Below are 12,016 nucleotides of genomic sequence, written 5' to 3' on the forward strand. Positions count from 1 at the left end.
GACGGAAAAAAAAGATGTGAAATTGCTCCATAAAAGGTTTAATATTTATGAAGCAATTCTGGTTTCAGACTGGTTGGTAGCAGAACGTGAATTAATTCGATTCGTCAGTTCCTAGCAGCATCGTTTATAAATAGAATCGTCCGACTGTGTGGGCTCATACCCCCCATTAGAACTCTGATGGGGAAGGTCTCCTAGCGGCTTTGGCTGCAGGGAGACAGGGTAGTACACGTCAAGGATTCGCCACTTGACACTCAGCCCAACAGGTAAGGGGCTGGGAACCGACCCAGGACCTGTTGGGCTGAGTATCAAGTGACGAATCCTTGTTGGACTGAGGTACGCCGCCTGGGTAATACCTAGGAGATCCACCCTCCCAGGCCTTGCCACCGGGCTTTCCGTGGGGCAAGTTTATTGCTTGCTGCCCGAGGCGCCCCGACTGGGGAATACCGACGGGGTTACTCAGGCAATTTTTAAAATTGCAGGAGTGCCCCTCCTTTAGGGGAGCCTGCGGGGTTCCCACTTTCCAGGCCTTGTGCTAAATATTGCCGATGTGGGCGGCAATTAAATAACTACCCCCCATTAGAACTCTGATGGGGAAGGTCTCCTAGCGGCTTCGGCTGCAGGGAGACAGGGTAGTACATGTCAAGGATTCGCCACTTGACACTCAGCCCAACAGGTAAGGGGCCGGGAACCGACCCAGCACTTGTTGGGCTGAGTGTCAAGTGACGAATCCTTGTTGGACTGAGGTACGCCGCCTGGGTAATACCAAGGAGATCCACCCTCCCAGGCCTTGCCACCGGGTTTTCCGGTGGGGCAAGTTTATTGCTGAGGCGCCCGACCGAGGAATGCCGACGGGGTTAATCAGGCAATTTTTAAAATTGCAGGAGTGCCCCTCCTTTTGGGGATCTGCGGGGTTCCCACTTTCCGGCCTTGTGCCAAATAATGCTGAGGTGGGCAGCATTTAAATAACCACCCCATTCTTGTTCCAAAATATTGCAACGGTTTCTGTTTTATATTTTGTGTCAAATCATTATCAAAGTCAATTATTGATCACCAAAAATGATCTGGCCATTTCAATAATAATTGTCTTCTTTTCTTAAAACAGGTTTGTTTTTTTAATAAAATAAATATTATATACGTTTGAAACCAAAAACAACGCAATATTACAAATAAACAGATGATTATTTCGTTTAAAAATTATATTGAAATTCATAAATATATTTCGAGGTAAAGCCTCATCATCGGTATGTCTTTTGGTTTGTTTTTAGTTTTTGTATGTGTGTTATTTAAAGACGACAACACTTTATATTAGAAACATTTGATTTTAAACGTTTGCTCAAAACGTCCGAATTATTTCGATTCCTTATGATCGTCCCAACACTACTCAATATCTCTGCATCAAACAGATGTTTAGTAACACATGCAACCCCGTGTAGAGTAGATAATTCAGAATCTTTTTACCTACCGATTCGATATTCGTTAGGAAATATATCTTGCACACCACATCTTGGGGCGCGTATTTTATTCTCCGTGATTTCATCAATCATTCCAGTCAGTGGAAGTCCGCTAAAACGTTGGAATTTTCTGTAAATAAGACAAAGAAAAATAAATAAAAATGAATTACTATTATAAAACCTGGTATCAACCTGTGTCTATATAGCATGTATGTTGTATAACTGATCGTGTCGTCTAGTGTTTATGTAATTGTATAATGCTACAAATATTCACTATATTTCATCAAACAAGAGAATAATGTACGAGGGACAGTTCTTTTACAAGAGACGAATATCGTTCTTGTCTGCTTAGCACCAGACAAGTCACATAAATCATTTTATAGCCTTCTTCTCTTCTGGTGTCGGTTAATTGAAATGAAACCATCGTCTTCCAAAAAAAACTAAGTTATAGTTTACAAACCTTTATTTCCATTTCCGCTGGCTAAGTCTGCTCGCTAAGTAACTTACATTTTTGACTGGATCACGTTCATTATCAAACTAATTGATTAACTAACTCCGACATTCTTCTACTAGAAAGTCCACCGGACGTTTCCGTTGATTACAGAGACAGAATCCACTTTCCGCTCGCTAAGCAACTCAGATTTGTAACTGGATGACGTCCATTATCAAATTAACTGACTGACTAGCTCAAACGACCCGTCTGCTCTCTTACTATCGGCAGGCATTTTATATTCATCAATTATTCCAGTTTGCGGAAGTCCGTTAAAAATTTGGAGTTTTCTGTAAACAAGACAAAGTGAAAAAATAAAAATGAATGACTGTTATACAGCCTGGTATCAACTTGTGTATATATAACACGCATGTCGTATAACGTTCATTTGCGAGTGGGTTTGTGTTACACATGTTCAATACAGTTCACCAAACAGAAAAATGACGTATGAGGGCTAGTTCCTTTACAAGATAGGAATAACATTTTTGTCCGCTTCGCACCAGACAAGTTACATACATTATGGTATAGTTTTCTTCTCTTCTGGTGTCTGTCACTTGAGATGAAGCCATCTTCTTTCAAATAGAAACACCAAAAACACCAATAGTAGTTTACAAAACTTTATTCCCATTATGTTTCGCGTCTCGGAGTTTGCACGCTTCTCCATACGTTCCTACATTCTTCTACTAGTTAGTCCACCGGATGCTTCGTTGATTGCAGAGACAGAATCCCCTTTCCGCTGGCTAAGTCTGTTCGCTAAGTAACTCAGATTTTTGACTGGATCACGTCCATTATCAAACTAACTGACTAACTAACTCCGACGGCCCGTCCGCTCTCTAACTGCCAACCCATTGAACTGGTCTCTGTCTCCTGAATATATTATACTACCTTTCTTTCTCAGCTTATACGTCACAGTTAATAGTTTTTATTGTTCAAAATTCGATAGAAGTATTTGTTTTAGTAAACTGTAATTTTATCATAACAAATATTCTGATTGTTTATTATATAAACATTTAACTGTTAATATTTTATTGTTATAAATATCTATCCCATGTAAATAACATTTTCCTCTTAGCGAAATACTTTATATTTCAAAACATAGAACAATCGCAGTCTTATCTCTGGATTCACTTTAGCAACCTCTCGATGCGCAGGAGTCATAAAATCTCACACTACATTAGGATTTTATTTTAAGATCAGAAAATGTTTAAAACACTTATTCAACCATTTTTGGACCACCTCGTTTTAAAATATTATTTCATTGTTGCACAAAGTATCACATTCCTTACGTAAGATTCTGGTGGAGGACGTCTACTATATGACTCTACTATATGACTCGACACAATGAAGTGTGTAGCTATCTCTACTAGACGATCAGAAAAATGTTGAATAATGAATAGTAAATCCTGGGAAACATGTTTACCAGAAAAAACAGTCAGAAATAAGTCATACACCATCCACTACGACTATCCGATTCATACAGCTACGTTCCTACAAAACGGAGCCATAAGACAGTGATATGGGGAAAAAGGAGAAAAAAGAGAAAAAAGCAAACTTAGTAGAAGTGAGTGAGACCAAACAAAAATATGTCTTTGTTGTATCGTTATTTCCATGGCAGGTGCTCGTCTGAGCTCCAATCTCTCGTCTCCCCTCGCCAATCTTTCACGAGAAACACCCTTCTGGCTGAAACTACTGTCAATAAATTTCCCCACTTTTTATCTGTGCCTAAATCCAAACGTAGATTCCATGAGCAGAGCTTCTTTCTCAGATGTGCACGACTGTGGAACTCTCTTCCGTTTGCCTGCTTCCCACCTGACTACAACTTGGATGTCTTCAAATCCAACATAAACAAATTCCTGACAAACCGCCCCTTAAGTAAGACACTGTATGAAATCTCCAATACTAATGATTACTACAATACTATCTCATCGACACTGTACACGAAATAACCCTTATCCCTGAGTGGCATCCGGGCCTTGATAAGTGGTGACCCCCATGTAAAAAAAGAAGATATACTTCAACATATTTAAATGATTTATGGAGAAGAAAAATTACATTTTCAAATTCTTTACAAACCTAGTGTGGAATATTTGAATATTTATGTATCTTACTTAGATATGTATTTATATAGAGATGTATTTATATAGATATGTATTTATATAGATATGTATTTATATAGATATGTATTTATATAGAGATGTATTTATATAGAGATATATTTATATAGAGATGTATCTTATATAGAGATGTATTTATATAGAGATGTATTTATATAGATATGTATTTATATAGATATGTATTTATATAGAGATGTATTTATATAGAGATGTATTTATATAGAGATATATTTATATAGATATGTATTTATATAGAGATGTATTTATATAGAGATGTATTTATATAGAGATATATTTATATAGAGATGTATCTTATATAGAGATGTATTTATATAGAGATGTATTTATATAGATATGTATTTATATAGATATGTATTTATATAGAGATGTATTTATATAGAGATGTATTTATATAGAGATATATTTATATAGATATGTATTTATATAGAGATGTATTTATATAGATATGTATTTATATAGAGATGTATTTATATAGAGATGTATTTATATAGAGATGTATTTATATAGATATGTATTTATATAGATATGTATTTATATAGAGATGTATTTATATAGAGATGTATTTATATAGATATGTATTTATATAGATATGTATTTATATAGAGATGTATTTATATAGATATGTATTTATATAGATATGTATTTATATAGAGATATATTTATATAGAGATGTATTTATATAGATATGTATTTATATAGAGATGTATTTATATAGATATGTATTTATATAGATATGTATTTATATAGAGATGTATTTATATAGCGATGTATTTATATAGAGATGTATCTTATATAGAGATGTATTTATATAGAGATGTATTTATATAGAGATGTATTTATATAGAGATGTATCTTATATAGAGATGTATTTATATAGAGATGTATTTATATAGAGATGTATCTTATATAGAGATGTATTTATATAGAGATGTATTTACATAGAGATGTATTTATATAGAGATGTATTTATATAGTGATGTATTTATATAGAGATGTATTTACATAGAGATGTATTTACATAGAGATGTATTTATATAGAGATGTATCTTATACAGAGATGTATTTACATAGAGATGTATTATATAGAGATGTATCTTACATATAGATGTATTTAAATAGAGATGTATTTACATAGAGATGTATTTATATAGAGATGTATCTTATATAGAGCTGTATCTTATATAGAGATGTATTTATATAGAGATGTATCTTATATAGAGATGTATTTATATAGAGATGTATCTTATATAGAGATGTATTTACATAGAGATGTATCTTACATATAGATGTATTTAAATAGAGATGTATCTTATATAGAGATGTATTTATATAGAGATGTATTTATATAGAGATGTATCTTATATAGAGATGTATTTATATAGAGATGTATCTTATATAGAGATGTATTTATATAGAGATGTATCTTATATAGAGATGTATTTATATAGAGATGTATTTACATAGAGATGTATTTATATAGAGATGTATTTATATAGTGATGTATTTATATAGAGATGTATTTACATAGAGATGTATTTACATAGAGATGTATTTATATAGAGATGTATCTTATACAGAGATGTATTTACATAGAGATGTATTATATAGAGATGTATCTTACATATAGATGTATTTAAATAGAGATGTATTTACATAGAGATGTATTTATATAGAGATGTATCTTATATAGAGCTGTATCTTATATAGAGATGTATTTATATAGAGATGTATCTTATATAGAGATGTATTTATATAGAGATGTATCTTATATAGAGATGTATTTACATAGAGATGTATCTTACATATAGATGTATTTAAATAGAGATGTATTTATATAGAGATGTATTTAAATAGAGATGTATTTATATAGAGATCAAGTGTTAACCTTAGAGACGTAACCCTTGATTTCTGATGACTGAAGTAAAATGAAACAAATAGAATTACATAGATATATAACAAAGGTAGCAATTTTATAGACATGAAAGAAGCAACCCTAAGGGAAGTCAGTACCCCCAATAATGCTGAGTTAAACAGAGCCGAAAGGGAGAAGATAAAATACCAACGTCTCATGTACGACATGAAAAGAAACTGGAATTTTAGGAAGATTCTATCATTACAATTATTATATGAGCAACTGGACTCCCGTAAAAAGAATTAAAAAAAACTGTGTGGCAAACATACCCGATAAACTAAGTGCAAGAGAAATTCAAACAATTGCACTAAAAAGAAGGATCAGATACTTAAAATATATCTCTCGGTTGTAATATCTGAGCAAGTAAACGTTTGGCATCCAGTGGGATGCTCCATCCTCAGCTTGAACAAATTCATAAAAATAAACGTAATGCTGTACATCTATGTGCGTTAGATTTTTTTTTTTACTTACATCACCACTTATCAAGGCCCGGAAGCCACTCAGGGATAAGGGTTATTGCAAGTACATTACGTTAGTGTGGAGATTTGATGAAGTGTTTACTTAAGGGGGCGGTTCATTAGGAATTTGTTAACGTTGGACTTGATGACATCCAAGTTGTAGTACGGTGGGAAGCAGGCAGACGGAACAGAGTTCCACAGGCGTGCAGTTCTAAGAAAGAAGCTTTGTTCATGGAATCCACGTTTGATTTAGGCACAGATATAGAGTGGGGGAAAGATTAAATATCGTCGCCACATAGTCTTCGTTTTACCTCATGCCATGCCCGCCGTATTCTCCAGACTTTAACCCCATTAAACATCTCTGAACAATATCGAAAACAATTGACTTCATCTGTGAAGAAAAGGTTGTTTGATATCATTTCAAAAGATGGTGAATATTTGTTTGAGGCTTAGCATCTAGGATGTGCTTTTTTATTATTCTTTGACAGAAAAATATAATGAAAAATAAAGTCTTCGTGATTAAACATTGGATTTTTGCTCTAAAACAACATTTAAAGAGACCTGCGATAAAGCGATGGACAGTGGAAATTCCTTGATAAAGAAGAAAATGTCATAGCTTCGTGAATATTGCATTAATTTGAATAAAATCTTGGGAAATAACTAAACTTAAAGAAGTCGTTTCATGATACATTTTATTTGTTTTGTGATGCATATTTAGTGAAATATTGCTATTTTACTAATCTGTAATAATCTAAAAGATATTAACCTACAATTAATATATATATATATATATATATATATATATATATATATATATATATATATAGTCTAGCGGCACTGATGAGTTGTGAAACAACGAAACAGGTCTGTATGTCGATGACTAAAATATATTTTATAAAGCTCCCCTCTTTGGTAGAGCACTCTCGTAAATTATCTTACTCGCTACTTAATTTAGCTGAAATAATGCGAAGCTCGCAATTTTTTTACAAACAAAACGTTTGAGCCCTCTACGAGTAGCGGACGGATGTTTATTTAAATACGCATTCCGACAGTTTAATTTCGGCCACCGATTCCGTAGTCAGGGGGTAGGACTGCCGACTGTCATCACGACGGTTCTAGGTTCGATCCTCGGCTTGGGAGAGGTGTTAGTCTAGCGGCACTGATGAGTTGTGAAACAACGAAACAGGTCTGTATGTCGATGACTAAAATATATTTTATATATATATATATATATATATATATATATATATATGTGTGTGTGTGTGTGTGTGTGCGTGTGTGTGTGTGTGTTTGTATTGTTCATCTAAATTCTAAAGACATTAGTCCACAGACACGATTTGAAATCGAACAAATGAAAAAAGATTCTACTTACAAAATTGCTTTTCTCAATGTTTTGGGGTCGGCTTTTCGGGATTAAATGGCAAATATCCATATTTGGAAAGATATTCCTATGACAATGAAAGAAATATATTTGTTATCTTGAACATTTCAACTTTGTAATGGCTGAAAAATATTTCGTTTCATATTAGACTAATGAAGATAATAGATATACATAAGTATATATATATATATGTGTGTGTATGTGTGTGTGTATATATATATATATATATATCAGCTCATATGTACTCTACAATTAGAATAACACTAACCCCTGCATTCCAGAAGTACTTATATTTAAATATTTAAATGTACCGAAAATTTAATGTAAGATAAGCTCCTCCGGCTCAGCCCTCCCCATCCCTCCTCTACCCCTCACGTCTATCAGCCAAGGACAACCTGACCAACCCCACACGCCAACATGAGTACCATCTCTAATTCCCCCACACACCCTCTATAGTTGTCACTTCCAAACTAATACGTTCACTAGAATGTATACAGCTTGAACAATGCCAGTTCTAGAAAGTTCCACCACAAGAGTTTCTTTTGAACAAATACCGATTTTGCCAACCAACATAGGAGGAAAAAGAGTTCATCACACCAGCGCTAGGTGTATCAGAATTTTTGTAGGAATTTTTGACACCCCTAACACGAAACTGCGAATAAAATATAAAAAACTGGTAAATTCTCTTTTAAAAGTGGGTTGTTTATTTTCTTTATGGATTATACTTCCAAAATAAACTAATAAAGTTGTTTTAAAAGTAATAGAATTTTTTTTTTAAAAACAGTAATGAAATTAATTGAATTTTACGAGCTCAGTATTTTCAATTTTTAAACTTTAAAAGTCTATCAAAATTTTTCTATTGATTCTATTTTTACGATATTTTCAGGGTCAATGTGAAATTTTATGCTCTTTTTAATAAACCGAATATAATATTTTAGACAAACGTTCTTTTTTAAATTCACGCCCCCCCCCATTTTCAAGTGTCTATTAAAAAGTAAATAATTAATTTACTCAGCAAAGTTTTATATATCACAAATTGAAGATAAAAGATCAATAGATAAGATATTCAAATTTTAAAAAAAGTAGTGTTTTTTAGAAATTTACCTGTAAAGTCCGAAGTCTAAAACCTGTTTTTTAAACCATGTTGTTTGTTTTTTCTTTTGTTATTTTTTTTTTAATGAAACCTTGGTCCTTGCTCCTTTAATTGAAAAAAATTAGGGCTTGAATTACATTTTTCGAGTAGTTATAAGCTTGGAAAGACAGATGGTCGAATTATTTCACGCCTCCCATTTTGAAATGTCTATTAAAAAGTAAATAATTAATTTACTAACCAAAGTTTTATATATCACAAATTGTAGATAAATGATCAATAAATAATATATTCAAATTTAAAACAAAAAATAGTGTTTTTTTTTTTTAGAAATTTACCTGTAAAGTCCGAAGTTTAAAACCCTTTTTTTTAAACACGTTGTTTGATTTTTTTTAATGAAACCCTGGTCCTTGCTCCTTTGATTGAAAAAAAAAAAATTAGGGCTTGAGTTACATTTTTCGAGGAGTTATAAGCTTGGAAAGACGGGGTGGAATTATTCAATATTTTCACGATATTTCTGACACACCTACACCAGCGCATCTATGCAATACCATCGTAACGATATAACACAAAATTTCAGGAGAAATACGGAACTTTAACGGACAGACGTAAATCTTGCTTCCCTCAATATCTCTTGAATAATAGAACTACTAAAAGAAGCAACATAGTATGAAGAAACCTGCCCCTCGTGCTTAAAACGTATGTATTCCACTTTGTAGGTCCTACCTATTCATAAATAAGATTGCTGGCCCTCGTAATCGGGTAATCAAGAAATTTAATGCAGACTCTTGCAGATATTTCCCGCAAAGAACTTAAAAAAAAAAAAGAAACTCGTTTTTTTTTGTTCCCCGAACTCTTTTGTTTTGCCGGCTACTCCCATGTACGTCTATGAATATAATTGTATATACATATATATATATATATATATATATATATATATATATATATATATATATATATATATATATATATATATATGTATGTGAATGTGTACATGTGTGTATATATGGATACACTCGCACTACCCTAACTCCCCTACTATGCTTTATCGTGCGTTTCCACCTTGCGTTTCCAAATCTCCCCCATGTAAAAAAAAAACAACTTTTTTTTTCATTTCTTTTGTGTGTATATATGTATGTGTATATATAGATATATATATATATGTATATAAGTATCCTATACCTCTATAAGGCAACCATTCGCCCATGTATGGAGCACTGTTGTCACATCTGGGCTGGTGCATCTGCTGCTTGTCTCTCGCTCCTGGACAGGGTTCAAAAGAGAGATAGGTCCTGAACTGTCATCTAGGCTTCAGCCTCTGTCCCATCGACGAAATGTTGCATCCCTCTGCCTGTTCTACAAATACTTTAATGGTGAATGCTCTGACGAATTGCAGATACTTGAACCTCCCCGACGTAACTACAACCGACAAACCCGACAAGCAACTAAGTCTCATCCCTTTACAGTAGGGATCCCTAGGTGCAAGAAAGCCTTTTACTCCAATAGTTTCTTCCTTTGGAACTCCCTTCCGGGATTCTGCTTTCCCAACTGCAATGATATGCAGAAGTTCAAGTGTAATGTTAACAAACATCTTTCTACTCTTCTCCCTTCATAATGACCCCGCTAATTAAGTCCCTAATAGTAGCCCCCTGCTTCAAAGTGGCACTGTGCCTTGTTTGGGGTGAAAATTGAATAATATATATATATATATATATATATATATATATATATATATATATATATATATATATATATATTTTTTTTTTTTTCTTCTTTTTCTCACGGGACCCCTCGTCCTTCACCCCTTGACTCTATTTCATGTTATTTTGACCTCCTATTTGCCTATAGCCCTTTTATTCACCTCCTAGTAATTATCATTATAATTATTATTAGTAGTAGTAGTAGTAGTAGTAGTAGTAGTAGTATTGTTATCACTATTATTATTATTGTTTTCATTTTTACTATTATTATTATTACTATTATTATTATTACTATTATTATTGTTAGTATTATTATTACTATTATTATTGTTATTATTATTATTGTTATTATTATTATTGTTATTATTCTTATTCTTCTTCTTATTATTATTATTATTATTATTTTTATTATTATTAGAGGTAGGTTTGCTTATTAAACTGGATTCAGGAAATAGTGAATCAGGAAACTGTGGCTTTTTCTCTTTTAATTTTTCGTTATCAAGTTTTTTTTAAGGTTAATTAATTCTTTAAATTTGTCCCCCAGGGGTCTTTACTTGAGATTGCTTCAATATTTTCTGTCTCTGTTAGGGATTTAGCGTAATGATTTTTTGGAGTGTTCTTTTTCTGGATTAATGTCCAGCCGTCAGGAGTTAGTGTTTTGCTGTTGTATCTTTTTGGGCTGTGGGTTGGGGATCGGTGTCTTCTCTAATTGCTTCGGCCTGCCACTACTTGCTTCTCCTATCTTGGGGGTATTCAGGTGCTCCTGAACCCTATTTTTGGGGTTTGGTTGATTCGGCTTTTTAGTAGAGAAAGTAACTGTAAGGTGACCTACCTCCCCACACTTCCAATATGTCAGTCTCCAGACCTGCTTAAACATAATAACGTATTTTTTAAAAATGTCCTTGTTTAGCAGAATATCAAAGAAAACTTCCTCCGTTGAATTTGTCTTAAGTTACATTATTGTCTCGGTATTGTAGGAAAAAGGCACATAGAAACTCTCCCGGTACAACATCGGGGACTTCAAATACTGAAACCGTGGTCTTCCTGCAACCCATGTAGTTCATTCTGAGTATAAAGTCTCTTGTAATTATTTCTTTCAGTTTTCGGGCGTTTTGAAAATGGCGCTTCATGTGTTATACCCTTTGCATTTAGTGATTCTCTCGGGTCCCATATTTACGGTTGCTATTAGTTTAGTAACTTGTTCTTTGGTAGATCTTATTAGTTTTTTTCGTCTTTCGGTCGATTACAAACAGCAGGATTGTTTTATTTCTTTTGAGAATTCCTCAATTCTTGTTTGATCGAGTGTTATCCCCCTTTTCCGTGAGAAATTCGGCGCATTCACGAGACTTAGCTATGAGTTCTTCTACGTTAATAGTGACGGTGGGTGGCTTAGCCCATT

General features: G+C 33.2%; 1 protein-coding gene across 6 annotated transcripts in view; it reads right to left on the reverse strand.

Moving 5' to 3' along the window:
• Positions 1-12,016, reverse strand: part of LOC145269479 (matrix metalloproteinase-19-like) — a 65,559-nt gene that overhangs the window by 46,048 nt on the left and 7,495 nt on the right. For 3 of the 6 annotated variants that reach the window (XM_080125199.1, XM_080125202.1, XM_080125198.1), the window contains exon 2: positions 1,463-1,581. The exons of 1 other annotated variant lie outside the window; for it this stretch is intronic. In XM_080125199.1, coding sequence (XP_079981325.1) covers positions 1,463-1,544 — 82 coding nt within the window. In that variant the 5' untranslated portion in view covers positions 1,545-1,581. Of the gene's footprint in view, positions 1-1,462; positions 1,582-7,818; positions 7,895-12,016 lie in introns of all 6 variants that reach the window. 2 more of the 6 variants (XM_080125197.1, XM_080125200.1) reach the window with 2 other exon arrangements.

The sequence above is a fragment of the Euprymna scolopes genome, chromosome 45, assembly GCF_053919585.1.
Source record: "Euprymna scolopes isolate OS-2025 chromosome 45, ASM5391958v1, whole genome shotgun sequence".
In the NCBI taxonomy this organism is placed as follows: Eukaryota; Metazoa; Mollusca; class Cephalopoda; order Sepiida; family Sepiolidae; genus Euprymna; species Euprymna scolopes.